The 15109-nt window shown below is 40.0% G+C and overlaps 2 protein-coding genes and 1 non-coding gene across 4 annotated transcripts in view; 2 read left to right on the top strand and 1 right to left on the bottom strand.

Annotated features, from left to right (window-relative positions):
* Nucleotides 1-3422, top strand: part of LOC117764951 (tumor protein D54-like) — a 6455-nt gene extending 3033 nt beyond the window's left edge. The window contains exons 6-9 of one of the 2 annotated variants that reach the window (XM_034591125.1): nt 1334-1360; nt 2741-2776; nt 2874-2922; nt 3009-3422. In XM_034591125.1, the coding sequence (XP_034447016.1) occupies nt 1334-1360; nt 2741-2776; nt 2874-2922; nt 3009-3074 (178 nt within the window). In that variant the 3' untranslated portion in view covers nt 3075-3422. The remainder of the gene's footprint in view (nt 1-1333; nt 1361-2740; nt 2777-2873; nt 2923-3008) is intronic. The other variant, XM_034591126.1, reaches the window with a different exon arrangement.
* A 642-nt stretch (nt 3423-4064) lies between these two features.
* On the bottom strand, nt 4065-4136 carry trnae-cuc. The gene has a single exon. It is a non-coding gene; the product is annotated as a tRNA-Glu (tRNA).
* Nucleotides 4137-5160: 1024 nt separating this feature from the next.
* On the top strand, nt 5161-7515 carry ppdpfa (pancreatic progenitor cell differentiation and proliferation factor a). Its single transcript, XM_034591129.1, has 5 exons — nt 5161-5357; nt 6412-6514; nt 6685-6762; nt 6869-6962; nt 7062-7515. Exons 2-5 carry the CDS (start codon nt 6460-6462, stop codon nt 7186-7188), a joined length of 354 nt encoding a protein of 117 aa, XP_034447020.1. The 5' UTR covers nt 5161-5357; nt 6412-6459; the 3' UTR covers nt 7189-7515.
* The last annotated feature ends 7594 nt before the right edge of the window (nt 7516-15109 follow it).

The following is a 15109-nucleotide window of genomic DNA, read 5'->3' on the forward strand; positions in this document are numbered from 1 at the left end:
CTAATTAATCCAATTTACTCATTTATCAGCAAAGGGTTTCCATCCCAACGTGTTTCTCTTTGCATGCTACATGTATGATATCAACTATTAGCTTAGAGTGTTAACAAGGTACAACAGCTTCAGGCAAACCTGTGTTCCTGCATTCATATGCAAATTTATGGAGCAAGGTGCTCAAAAATCTAATCAGATCATCTCCTCTGTGTGACGAGCCCGCGGTGTAAATATGAAGTTTACTGAGGTCTACGGGATTAAAGAGTCACAGAGGCACAGAATCACAGAGTCACAGAGTCACAGAGGCACAGAGTCACAGACACCAGCTTGACGACTTAAAAATGCTCTGAAGTGAATCATAACAAACGTTAGCTTGAAATAGTAGTTTATAGTTTTTATAGTAGTGTTAAACCGTCGGCATCTTGATAAAAACACTGAGTGAAAGAGGAACAACTGGAGATGGATTTGTCGTCTTTTTTCACAATGTTACAGATAACAAAAACAATGTCGGTTGATTTATTATTGAGAAATGATTTTTTTTACCTCTGAGGTTATGTTTTCACCCCTTGTTCCTTGGGGGGGAGGTTTTGTGTGCAAAATGACTGTACTGTAATGAAAGTACTAGTGGATGAATTTCCATCAAACCTGGTGAAGGATTTTGTGTTTTATGGAATCCATTAAACTTTGGGGCACATCTAGGAATTCTTTTTCACTTTCTTCAACATTGCGAGAGGGCATTCTTCAACGTTTTCTCCATTTTCCAAGAGAATAATTCATGGATCTTGATGAAAGAAACCAGGCATATTAAGTGGTGTGGGAAATTTAGTGCAGCTTGATTGAATTTAGGGGACTGTTGGGTGGAGGTATATGCGTTTTACTGAGTAACGTCAAAATATCGCCTGTGAGAAAGAGCTGCTTTTTATCAGATTTATTGACAATGATAAAAATAAAGAATAATGCTTGAAGCTGTTAGTGATGACGTCCCTTTATATGTTTTGCATAATTTCACTTTCAAGTGGTTCCCCCATCTTTCTCATATTTCCCCCCTTTAGGCCTCAGAGGGGTTTAATTGATTAAACTCTTCAAACAACACAAAACTAAACTGAGACACAGCATAATTGTTCCGTGAAGTTTTAGTATTTTAGTCTCTCCGAGTTGAGTGCCCTGTCTTGTGTTGCTGGTTGGACCAATAAACAGCCTGTAATCCAATCACACCAGTACATCTGGACATCAGCAGCAGTGGCTGTTAAGTCTGTTGTTGTTCTCGTGCTCGTGGAAACAGAAGCTGGTGTGTGACGTTATCTGTGTGTCTGTCTTTATCTTCACGCTGCAAACTCAACAGAGCTCTGCCGCTCCCGAGTCCCCCCCGGTAAGACACGTCTGTTTGTTACTTATTACAACATGAAGCTGAGCCCACTGCACACTGTGTGTGTGTGTGTGTGTGTGTGTGTGTGTGTGTGTGTGTGTGTGTGTGTGTGTGTGTGTGTGTGTGTGTGTGTGTGTGTGTGTGTGTGTGTGTGTGTGTGTGTGTGTGTGTGTGTGTGTCTTTACTAGAAAATATAATATGTACCAGAATAAAGAGAATGTGAAGTGAATTTTATCTTTGTACAACTTAAGTTTGTGTTGTCATACAGTCTTAATAAATGTAGTTTTAACTGTAAGAAGCCCAAATGTAGAGCTGGAATAACAAGTGGATTAAATTAATAAATAAATTGGCAGAATACTAAGGTACTTTGAGAACCAATCAATTACTTATTTTTAAATCAATTCCAGACATTTTAAAAATGTTTTTAAATAATGTATTGTAAAGCTATAAGTGACAAATTAATGAGAAAACACTAGTTTCAGCTTTAAACCAAAGATAGATAATAATAATAATATTTCAAGAAACACAAGCAAGTCTAGTTTCCTATGTACATCTATACAACCCCTGAAATACTATTATATATATATCAGATATTATTATTATTATTCAAGTTACTAAAGGCTCATCTGGCCAACAGAACAAACAATGCACAATACAAACAATACATAGTATTAAAAACAACCTTAAATCACCTTCAAGCTCTAAACACTGAACCAGCTACATTAATAATTATGATATTTGTCTGTTGAACAGTACCATTCATAAGAAATATTAGATGTGTGATAAAGGCTTGTATTTTTAATGCAGGTTATAACAAGTGGATTAAATTAATAAATAAATTGGCAGAATACTAAGGTACTTTGAGAACCAATCAATTACTTATTTTTAAATCAATTCCAGACATTTTAAAAATGTTTTTAAATAATGTATTGTAAAGCTATAAGTGACAAATTAATGAGAAAACACTAGTTTCAGCTTTAAACCAAAGATAGATAATAATAATAATATTTCAAGAAACACAAGCAAGTCTAGTTTCCTATGTACATCTATACAACCCCTGAAATACTATTATATATATATCAGATATTATTATTATTATTCAAGTTACTAAAGGCTCATCTGGCCAACAGAACAAACAATGCACAATACAAACAATACATAGTATTAAAAACAACCTTAAATCACCTTCAAGCTCTAAACACTGAACCAGCTACATTAATAATTATGATATTTGTCTGTTGAACAGTACCATTCATAAGAAATATTAGATGTGTGATAAAGGCTTGTATTTTTAATGCAGGTTCTGTATTGTTCATAAAGTCTTATGGTCATTTTAATAGTTACATTTTAACCTTGTACTTCCTTCAATCTTCTCTCACCCAGAAACCTGAGCCACACCATCAGTGTCCCGACTATGAGGTAAAACACTGTGTCTGCTTGTCCCTGTGTTTCCTCTAATGACTCTTACCTGCTTGTCAACCCACTGGCTAACTGGTCTTTGTATATTTCTCCGCAGACACTCGTCTACTTTCAAGTCCTTCGAGGAAATGGTTGGGACTGTGAAGGTGAGTTTATTTAAAAACAGCAGACGTGAACACAGTTTTCTCTCCGTGTGAGTGTTGATCTCTTGTTTTCTGTCTGACTTCCACAGGACAAGGTGACGAGCAGCGCAGATATGTCCGGGTTTGAGAGGAGATCCTCACGCCACAGCACATGAGAGAACACACCACACTTCTTTATTTTTCATACCTTGTAAAGTTAAGAAAACATTTTATTTGACCTCCCTGTCCGTGCTCAAAGTGTCCACTGTTATTTCTCACTCTTAATTAACACAGAATGACAAATAGAATGTATTAAATTTGTAATGTCACCTTGTTTTAACCCTCAAATAATATTTTAATAGGTTTCATAAATGCAATTTGTGTATTTTGAGATATGAGCACAGTAAACCAATAATCAATAATAATACAATATGCACCCGCTGACATCAATTGACATGTAATTAAAAACAAGTATTTTTGTACTTGATTTGTACTTGATTTTTAGTTAAAGTACATTGGATGGTATGTGTGTGTGTGTGTGGTTTTTTGTGTGTAATTAATGGTCTTAAGTAATGAATATAATTTATAAATTGTATTATTATTCCTGAATTCCTCCAGTGTCTCTGGGGAAGTGTGTTCATGTAATTATAGACGAGAGTCAGTAGCAGCTTTATTTGATATTAGAGACATTAGTACAGTGGAGATTCAGAAAAACACGTGCAAATAGAAAAAACACGTACAAATTAAGAAATAAACTTGAATAATCAATTTCAATAATCAATTTCAATACTACAATGTGAAAACAACACAGGAAATGTTTCCAGGGGACCCAAAAAAGTGATGAACCTAGTTGTAGTTCAATGCTTTGTGAAGTTACTGAAGTTACTACTAGTCTGCTACTAGTCAGTGGTGATGGAACACAAAGCATCAGTTAAGGTTGTTTTCTTAATTTGCAGTGCATTGAGCTCTCGACCACCGTACACCAGGGGGCGCTAGAGGCCTCTAAATGAACCTGGACCTGCAGGGTTTTGTTTGGGATGTGATAAAAATCCAGAGATTATGGTTTGTACATATAAATCATATAAAAGTCTGGATCGTGGCAGTGAAAATATTAAGATCTGATCCTAAACATGTAAACATAAATGACTGAAGAGGCTAAAAGTGAGTTCCCTGACCGGGAATCGAACCCGGGCCGCGGCGGTGAGAGCGCCGAATCCTAACCACTAGACCACCAGGGACGGATGCGCAGTAAGAATGACTCATACAATATAAACTATACCAGCTTGTTGTTTTGCGGTTACAGATTTTGTGTTTTTCGTTGTGATTTGCACTTGAGGGCCACCGTACGTGTGGGTATGGGGCAGTGTTGTGCATGAACCGTTCATTGATCACATATTGACACTCATTCATATATATATATATTTATTATATATAGGACAAGATGTTGAATGTCTCTTGTACGTCTGAAGGTTTTCTGCACATGTTTAGGTTGTCAACTACGTAAAAACTAATTTGTCAATAATAAAACTTTGTTAATGTTATTAGTGACATTGTGAAAAAAGAAGACGACTCCATCTCTGATTGTTCCTCGTTCATTCAGTGTTTTCATCAAGATGCTGAAGCTGGAACACAAACACACAAACGACTATTTAAGGCGAATGTCTCCGGCTCTTTTTGGTTTGACACATGTTCATGGTTTCCACTGGAGTTTCTGTTTCCTCCTCCTCCACTGACCTGCTCTCACTTGAACTAATAAACACTCATCAGTTACCAGGACCTGATCATGAAGTAACTTAGTGTTTGTTTGATACCAGAGTTTATGAGGCTGCATTTAAACGTCCTGGAAAATAAGTCTGTGTGTGCTCTATGTAATCTATGTCTCTTCTTTGTGTGTTATATGTGCGTTCTATGTGTCTATGTGTGTGTTCTATGTGTACTATGTATTCTATGTCTGTTCTTTGTGTGTTCTATGTGTGTTTTATCTGTGTTCTATGTGTTTTATGTGCGTTCTATGTGTTTTATGTGCGTTCTATGTGTGTTCTATGTGTTTTATGTGCGTTCTATGTGTTTTATGTGTGTTCTATGTGTTTTATGTAATCTATGTCTGTTCTTTGTGTGTTCTATGTGCGTTCTATGTGTTCTATGTAATCTATGTCTGTTCTGTTCAGTGCACCACTGCACCTTCTGAGTCCTGGAGCTGCCACAGGCCCCGCCCCCCCCGGTCAGTTGGTATAAAAGCGTCTCCACAGTCTGAGCTGAGTCACCAGCAGCTTTTTGACCAGCAGCTTTTTGACCAGCAGCCTGTTCACCAGCAGCTTGTTCACCAGCAGCTTGTTCACCAGCAGCCCGTTGACTGGTTCTCTCACAGAACCCATCCACTGATCAGCCTCAGTCACAACCTGCAGCTTTTTCTTTATTCGAGCTCCTGAGAACCTGGTTCCAGCAGCAGCGTCTCACAGGTAAGAGAGAAACACTGTCACACACCTATCTTCACCCTGTGGTCACATTCACACTCGTCTCTTCTGCCTGTGGGTTGAATATGACGACTTTATCGAAAACACTCCAGAGCATCAGGTTCATTTTCCTCACATTAGTGTCACAGCAGCTGTTTTCATCACCTAAACACAGAGGTAGTGTTGCCATCTGTGTTGATTGTGTGTTACAGCTGTTGTGTGTCGGTTTGAGAATATTTGAAAAGTCACACATTCACAAACTACTACACACAAAACTTCTAGAAGCACATACTTTTAATTCTAAGGTAAAACTCTGTGTGTTTGTGTTGATCTGGGCTGTGAAGTGCAGACGTGAAATCCCCAAAGCCATCTGCTGTTCACCTGGAGTTAAGCTTTACAGCCTCCAACTGGTTCTCAGGCTCCCGACACACTTTAAAGTGGCTGAAATACATGTGGGATATCATGAATAAGATTTGCTGCACTGTCAATAAATCCTGAAATATGTTAGGGTAAGTTTTATTTTTCCGTTTGGCTCTGAAAGTATTTCTGGATCGAGCCGTCTATAGTTTCCTGGCTGAACAGCAGCAGCCGCCTGTTTGTCCGTCAGCCACGCAAACAAGTCGTGTACTGCAAGAACCCTGGCACCCTGATGTAGACAGCCACGCAGCCAACTCATGCACCATCTTATCTGAGTCTGGCTGGACACGTGGACACATTCCCACACACACACAGACACACACACTCATGTTATTTGAGCCATGGGAAATGAGATTCTCCGAGGCAGCTGTCCCCGTTTCATCACTCCGCTGAAGGAATGGAGCACAAAGGGCATGGATGAAGGCATGCTTCCCTGAAATGCACCCTGAGTGACATGTTGTTCTGCTGTCAGTGCAGATGTGCTTCCTCGTGTCGCCATAAACCAAACACAGGATGCAGACAACTCCCTTTTAAATAACATGGAAATGAGATAATGCTGAAAACTTAACAGCACCCTTTTTCATTCTCTTGTAAACTCCAGTAAAATAATCTTCCATCTTTTTCCTCTTTGTCTCCCGTGCAGGTCACCATTTTCCATCTTTGAGCGGTTTTCCACCTGAAGTCGGAGAAAATGGCATCAATTCCATCAACTGGTTCTCTCATCGCCACCCATGACTACTACAGAAGTGAGTCAGACGTGACCTGTCTGCGTTTATCTTGTATTCATTTGAGTGGATGGTCAAAAAATACCAGATGCCATGTTTTGGGTGGATGTGTTTCGTTTCCTCTGTGGAAGCCTGTTTATGTCTCTGATGAGATTTCCTTGGGTTTATAATCTACTGTGTTGTTGTCGCAGGACGAATCGGCTCCACCTCCAGCAACAGCTCCTGTGGCAGCGCCGAGCACACGGGGGAGGTCATTCCACACCACCCAGGTACGGGAGAGGAGGACGTGTCATTTTTCAGTTTTAAGTGTAAAAACATGTCGCCGCCCTGCATCAAAGACACCATCTTACATTAAAGCCATGTTGTTCCCTACAGGACTTCCAAGGCAAGACTCCGGCCACTGGTGGACTTCATTTTTCTTTGCAAAGCAGAACCAGCCCGGCATGCAGAACGGATCTGAGAGTCAAAAGTGAGCGTCGTGATACAACCGCACTTTCTGTCAGTTTGGTTTTTGTTTGGTTTTTTTAGTTTTGTGGGTTAAACTTTGAATCTTTCTCCGTGTTTGCAGGAACAAAACCTACACAGTGGCCGATGGTCAGGTGACCTGCATCGCCCGGGAAATGGTTCTGAACAGACAAGTCAGCGAAAACAGCGAAAACGGAAAGTCTGAGTCAAGGACTCCAACTTCCTCCTAGAATCCACCTTCCCGCCCTGTGACCTCCGACACCTCAGCTCCTTCACCCTCAGCTCCTTCACCCTCAGCTCCTTCACCCTCGACTCCTTCACCCTCGACTCCTTCACCCTCACATAGTCCAGCGCTGGAGATGATGCTGGAGATGATGAGGGGGGTTTTTTATCTATTAAATAGAACTTACTTTTGCTTTTTGCCTCCGTATAGTATGTCTATGTTTTAATACGACCAAAAAAAAAAAAAACTAAAGTGTGTAAAAAGTTTGTTTTTCATTTTATTTCTCTCGTAACTTGACACTGTTTGATAATGACAAATAAAATGCTTGAAGTCAGGACTCGTGTTGGGTTTTATTGTTTCTATATAAGCGTTGATAAACTTTATACACCGACAGTGACTCTTTATATAACAGCAGAGCAGCTGTTTCATAACTATGGGAGCACAAGCAGCTTACGTGCGGAACACACCTAATCTGGTTATAGCTCTGATATGATTAGCAATGATTTATTCAGTTGACACATCACCTTCATGCCGATGTGGGTCAACAGCTCCTGGAAAAGAGCCTCTCAACTATATGGTTACTTTGGATGGTGGTTGTAGCCAAATTTCTGGTTCTACCAACTTAGAAACTTGTTGGAAACAGCCGCCGCAGTTAGCTGACCTTAACGTGCCTTCCAAAGATAATTTGGCACGGACCTGCTGCCATAATATGTGCACAGCATGAAAATGAAGAGGGACATAAATCTAATTCATAAAAACATGTTTTGCAGCAGATTGTTTTCAGAGATTCAGTACGTGCAACTTCTTCAGAGTCAACTTCTTCAGATGCAACATGGTGTGATCACAGTTTTTGGACTGACTGAATGTACCAGAGTATTCTTACTACTTGTTTTGGGGGGATTTTAGTATTTTTTTTGTGTTAATATACTTTACAGAAGTATAAGGAGTTTGTGAATGTAATTTAAGGCTCTGGTTTGTTGTTTCAAAATAAAAATAATATTTATAACATATTGTTTATATTCATTTTTATTACTTTTAGCGAAATGTTCAGTACAAAAGCTCCCTCTGCAATCTGGGTGTTTTTCTTCAAATGCAATATTTTGTGTTCACAGTTTTTGGGCTGAATACTGGAAGAATAACACAACATTAAAATATACATATATGAATTTTGAGTGTTGAATTGAATTACATTTACATTTCTTATGTTGCTGCCCAGTAAACACATGAAAAAACTACAATCATCTACCAACTCTCATCAGGAGAAACCAGGCGTAAAATACTCAGGTACATTCACAGTAAATTAAAATATCAGTGAGTTGAATAATTACTCATGAATGCTCAGGAAAAAACCTTCTTTCACAAACTCATTCAAGGTTGATTGCAATATTTCATATAATCTGTAATTACGGAAAATAAAAATAATTTCCCAGTGGTAGAACTGGGACAGATTTCCTGTAGAACTCATCTCTTGGGTCATTTTCATACTTGAGCTTAAAATATCCAGAACTTTCTGCCGTAGCTGTCAGAAAGATCAACGAACTCGCTGATTATCTATTTCGACTGTTCCACGAAATAACGCAATGTGCACACACATCTAAGAATAGGCTGAACAAAGTCTGCTGGCAGTTCAAGTCACTGGGACAAAAGTCAAACCTCTCCAGTCTTCTGTGCACGTGACACATTTAGTGCCACATACTGGGACGGATATTTTTATGCTTACGGGACCAGATTCAGCGTCTCTATTTAAAAAAGGACGACTGCGTCCTCCCTGTCCTCCAAAGCTGCACTATTCCTGGCATCGTATCAGAGTGGCAACGGGGTCTAAAAGTGTCCTGTGATCCCGGCCAAGTACCGATGATCCTTCCCTGACACGGGAGATTCCCCTCATGCAGATCTCTGCCGGGGGCCACTCAGGATGTCTCAGGGCAAACTTGACAGGAAGCAATGAATGACACAAGAACGTCATTTTTCCAGAAACTGTTTCCTTCAAAAATATGAATTAGTGCTTCACAGGTTTTTATTGGAAGGGTTTTGACGTTTTGTCATCATCTGTTGGTTTGGTAACATGAAGCCCAGTAAAAACAGAATAACAACAGAGGGGCAGGGGTCGATGTGGGTGATGATGAGTCACCTCCTCTCACCTCCTCACTTAAACTGATCCCAGTTGTCCTGCTGCTCTGGACCAAATGTTCACTTCTGTCAATGTAAGTGTGTTGTTTATGTCTGCGGATGTGTGTTGTTGTGTTTGTGTTTGGAAAAATGTCCTACGTGGACAAATAATAAAATCAATCAACCCCTAGAAGATTTCTTTTTGGCCTGGATGGAAACTAAAACAAACAAAAACATGAATGAGGTCTGAAGTCAAATTCCAACCTCTGTGCTATTTTTCCAAAAAGTAAAACAATGTATATTTAGTGCAAGAACCAGGTATTTTTAAGGCAGCAGAGATCTACTGCAGAGACAGAGCTTCCACCTGCTGCAGCTCAGGTCAACACGGTGCATCATTGTGTAATCTTCGATATTTACAGGTTCCGTCTGTTTGCAGGAGGTCGGATGTTGTCTGGTTTTCGTTTTGTATTTGATCAGCGGCATGAGCAGAAAACGTGAAACCCTGAGCTTGTGTGTGTCCACGTGTCACTGAGCGACTTTCCGTGTCAACACACAGTCCAGGTCCCTTCGTGATCGACTGCAAACAGGACACAGTTGTTTACCGCTTGTTCTGAGTCATGTCGGGAATTTCACAAAGAAAATACCCGGAAAAAAGATTTCAAATCAATCTGAACTGAACGTTTGCATGGGTGTTTGTGTGAGAGGTTTTTATCACATGATGCAGGTTTAGATTAATATTAATAAGTCAGGGAACGTGCACAAAGAAACAAACACTACCTGATATAAAAAGGAGAATTGCTTTAAATCAGGTTAAAGTAATTTACAGGTGAAGAACATGTTTGAACAACTTAGAACTTGTTTCTGCTGAGTAAGATGTTTGAGGTCAGTTGAGAACTTTGATGAAAAGTAATTAAACTGCAGAGAATTAAGTCTACATATTCAAATAAACAGGAATGATTCATTTAAACTAAATTAAAACATTATATTGTAGAAATTGGCATATGGTAAATTTGTTGGCCGAATGAAAGCTGTAGTTACCGCTCTTTACAAATTAAGAACATACTTCAGTATTAGGTTTTAATCTCAACATATTATTGAATTACTCACCACAATAAAAACCTGTTTAAATAATCTGGATGTCTACTTTTAATGGCTTAAATATTTATAAATATAGTAAATTCCTTGAGTAAATGTCTAGTTTTCAGGATAAGATTATTGTTTATGAACTAACCCCCGCTCTGTATCTCTGCTGCCCTCTTGTGGACACTGATGATACAGTAACAATGTGAGGATCCCAATGTGTGTGACTGATGTGGAGAGATGGAAACAATGAAAGCACACAGGAGGTCCGAGTCTGATAGCTCATCGCACTATTTTATTCATTGACTGACATCTCAGGAGAGGAGGAGAGCCTTGAAACTCTGCCGTTGGTAAACCACTGGTGTATTTTTTTGTCATAGCGTCGATGCAACACTGAAAAAGCGCCATTTCCAAACAAACACGAGTCCCTCATTAGTGATATGTAAGAGGCAGAGAGTCTCACCTCGACAGGTTTGCATGAAACATACAAATGAAACAGGTTCAACCTTTTTCTTTTGTCTTTTTGTAGTTTCACATATAATAATAAATATTCATACCTATAAACACTCCAAAAGAAAAATTAAAAAAAATCAAAAATATTAAGTCACAGGTACTGGAAAAAAGCTCCACTTTTAAATCACAATGATAAATGTACAAAACAATAGACATCTCATATAAATGTTAATGGTTTTCGTGAGAGACTTAAATCTCATCTCAGAAGAAATCAGCGGATACAAACTAAACTTGGAGATTCAGTATTTCCTGAGGTTTATGGGTTCCCCTTAAAAGGCCAGAAGAGGGGAATGGCTTTCATGTTGTCAAGGAGATATCACAACAGGTCAAAGTGAACCTATCAGGGCACCAGTCAGGTTAAGGACAAGGACTTTCCCCCGACAACTCGGCCAGGATATTAAAAGATTATGAGCACTTAATGTAGCATAATAAATGTAGCTACACCCCACCGCTCTCTCTCTCCGTTTAGGCCACGACAGTATTTTTAAAACAGCTGATTAAAGTCGTCTTGATCCTTGATAAACCTTTTTCTGGTCCACTTTGAGAAGTTGTGACGTTCCCCTTTCGTGTTTTCACTTTACTTAAGATTTAAAATGCTGGAAGCCATCACAACAGCGAGCCGACCACGTCACGGCACACAGACCGCGTGACCAAGTCCTCAAGGAGGTCACGTCTGCACTTGATGCAATGAAACAACAACAGAGAAAAAGGAAAAGTATCTGGGCAAATGTACACAGATTAAGGGGAAAAGGTGAAGGGGGAGGGGTGGGGGGGAGGAAAACAGCCTGAATAAGACGCGAAAAAGAAAAAGAAAAGTATTTTTTAAAAACTGTACATGTAAACATCACACTTTCACTGAGTCCAAAACCAGAGGGGGGAAAATACAAAGCTTCACACAGGTTTACAGTACGACCCCCCGCACAGAGCTACAGTCTCTCATCAGTGCAGGAAGGGCAACAATTTCAAATGATATAAATAACAATAGAAGAAATACAGACCACCACCAAATTATAAGTTAAAACAGGCAAGGGCTAAAAACCACTTTGATATTTTTTTAAACAGTGCTGTACCCACAGAAAAAAGAAAGGTTTAAAACATCTGTTATCACTCTTTGTACAGCTATACAGTACATTTATCTGACCACTTTAGCAATCCACAAGCTACCAGGGCATTTTTAATCAACACCAATAGATTACATTGTCCAGTCAATACAAAGAGAAAATCCATTGGGCATTTATTTAGAAGAAGAAGAAGAAGAAAAACAGAAAAACAAAAACAACGACGACAACAACAACAACGTGACAACGAGCGTTGGTTGTTGGTCACAGTAACTCCACCAAACAGCTAAAATGTTGCTCAGCGTTGACTTTTTAAGACGGGATACGAATCTGCAAGCAAATTTTAGTTTGTGCACGAATGGGACGAGATTCAGTGGCGTCACTGAGAAGTGAAGTGAAAGTGGATCTGCGGCGGCTGCAGTCACGAGACGAGCAGGTCGGAGGAGACGAGGAAGACGTGAACGTGTCGGGACTCGGGTCCCACGAACATCTGGGATTATAAAATCAGATTTATTGAAACCAGTCAGGATATTCTGCTTCATAAAGGAGGTTTTAAACCCGTCTGACCAGGAGCACGTCCTCAGGTTCTCTGTGTCACAGTCACTTTACAGGACTGAAACAAGTGTTCTCTCTAAGGTTCCTAACGTCAGACAGGACACATCAAGTCTTGATGCACTTAAATGCATAGTTTAAAACCTGAGCTCAGTCTGAAGCATCCTGCACAGAGACCCAGTCAACAACTGCTTTTTAAATAAACTGCAACTGAAGTAAAGATGAGGAATAACTTTGGCTTTCGCCTCTAAGGAAGAAACCTCTTTAAAGAAGTTTTACCCAATAAAATTAAACCTGCAATTATTAACACCTCTGCTGAGGAGGTAAAGTGTTCACTAGTGTTTCTTTTTCTGTTCTTTAGCAGGAAACCGAATAACAGACTAAACTTATAAGCAGGATGTGATGTGGATCATCAAAAAAGTCATGTTTAGGAGACTGATATTTATGAGTTTGGTGCAGATGCAAATAAAAATCCAGATCTAGTGATTTTAAAGGGACTTTTGGGCCTTGGCGGAGGAAGACCCTCTTCTGAGTGACCCTTCTAGCTTCTTGACGGCTAAGATCTGTGTTTTTAACCTTTTGCATTTGCTCCAACCAGCTTCATGAAACAGATAAATCCTGGTTCCTGATTTCCAGACGCTTCTCCCGTGAGCCTCCTTTATGAAACATCCCTCACGTGACACCATTTAACCCGATGAGTTCAAACCGATGAAGCGGAATGAAAACTGCTTCTGATCGCGAGTCGTGTGTAAAACCTTTGTTGTAATCACCTCTTTGATCTGAGGCTGATTTTCCAAACGAGGTAAAGACTCACATCACCGTGTTATGTTTCCTTAATCCTGAGCTATAAAGTGCTTCCAAACTTGCAATAGATCATAGAACTTAAACGTAAAAGTGATGTAGCCCAATCGTGAGGTGATAGTAAAAAGATAAAATGAGCTATTTAGGATCATGTGTGTGAATCCAGCTCCGGTGGATGATGCTGAAATAAACAGATTTGTGATAAATATGATAAGATTTGTGATAAATACAGAAATATATCTCTCTAAACTTTGACAAATCACTAAGGTGTGAGCCACGTGTGGCCGCTTGAAGAGTCATTGAGTTTGGAATGTTTCAGCCGACTGAATTAAATCGTCACAGATAGATGTCGTACAAACTGTGTCACTCCACTTATACACAAACAGAAGATCGACACGCCGACGACGACAACAACGCTTACATCAACGCAAAAAAGAACGGATTGAAAAGAAGAAGGCAAAACACACACCACACACACCACACACAGACACACACACACACACTTACACAAGTGTTTTTGTGCCGAGTGACTCACCATTAAAAGTGTCTGTTGTGAGACTGTGCTCTAGATCTGCTTTGAGTACTCTTTGTGTGCCCTCAGACCACACACACACACACACACACACACACACGCACGCACACGCACACGCACACGCACACAATAGCAGAAAGCTGGGAGAGTAAACTGTGATGCGATTACATCTTTTTCAAAGATTGTCTCTTGCTTCTTTTTTAATTTTTTTTTTAAACAGTGAGTTTTCAGTATCGATGAGAACTGACGAGATGGGTTTGAAACAGCTGAGGTCAGAGGGGATGATACAGACGGACGGACGGAGGAGTTTCTTTTGTCTGAGCAGCCCACACACACACACACACACACACACACACACACACACACACACACACACACACACACACACACACACACACACACACACACACACACACACTCTCTCTCTCTCTCTCACTGCACCCGGTACAGCCATATGGTCGTTATGGCGAGTTTCACCACTGCCTTCATCTGACTGTCAGTAACGGTGTGAGCTCTATGTGCACTTTTAACTTGAGAACACCCACAGAACGATTTCCTTCACACACAAAAACAACCCCCACCCCGAATCACTCGAAAGTAAAAAAAATAAAATAAAAAAAAAGACGTGCAACATCAAGTCAAATTTTTCTGCCAGGTCCCGTTTTCCTTTTCATCACTTGTACGGAGGATTGATCCCAACACATGAAAGTGCCTCAGTAACGAGGTCGGCGATAAACGATCGGCGTTTCACGACAAACAACAACATTGAAAGTGGCTACAATGCTGCTTGGGATACCGTTTCTTTTCTCTTCTCTTTTTAACAACGTGACAGTTGCAGCAGGCAGGGGGCCGTGGTGGAGTTCTCCCCTCGTTAAAAAAAAAAAGCGCCTCAGCGACTCTGACAGTCTTTCTCAGTAAGCACACCATTACTGATTATCCTCAATATTGCACCTTTTTCCACTTTTTCCCGAAGCACTGGTTATAAACCGAGAGTCTAAACGATATGTTCATTCTCCTCTTTGTCCCTGACAGGTGTCCGTGACCTCAATTTGCATACCAAGGCGTCTCAAAGGCCTCCTGCCTGTTGAGCTCAGAGAAATTGTCTGCCATAGAAATATTTATCATGAAAATCACTGCAAATCAAGTCACGTCGGGTAATGAGTCTTTGCCTCTCAGTGACCACGAGCGTAGAAAACTACTCCAACAAGAGCAGGACCGAGGTAAAGATTCGACCGAACCACTCGACTGATTTGTTGGTCAAAACTTTCAGGTTCTTTCAGTTT

This window comes from Hippoglossus hippoglossus, chromosome 7 (genome assembly GCF_009819705.1).
Source record: "Hippoglossus hippoglossus isolate fHipHip1 chromosome 7, fHipHip1.pri, whole genome shotgun sequence".
In the NCBI taxonomy this organism is placed as follows: domain Eukaryota; kingdom Metazoa; phylum Chordata; class Actinopteri; order Pleuronectiformes; family Pleuronectidae; genus Hippoglossus; species Hippoglossus hippoglossus.

Coding starts and splice junctions, on each gene's coding strand:
- ppdpfa (XM_034591129.1), top strand. CDS start 6,460: ATGGCATCAATTCCATCAACTGGTTCTCTCATCGCCACCCATGACTAC. Junction 6,515..6,684: donor CACCCATGACTACTACAGAA/GTGAGTCAGACG, acceptor TTGTTGTCGCAG/GACGAATCGGCTCCACCTCC. Junction 6,763..6,868: donor GGTCATTCCACACCACCCAG/GTACGGGAGAGG, acceptor TGTTCCCTACAG/GACTTCCAAGGCAAGACTCC.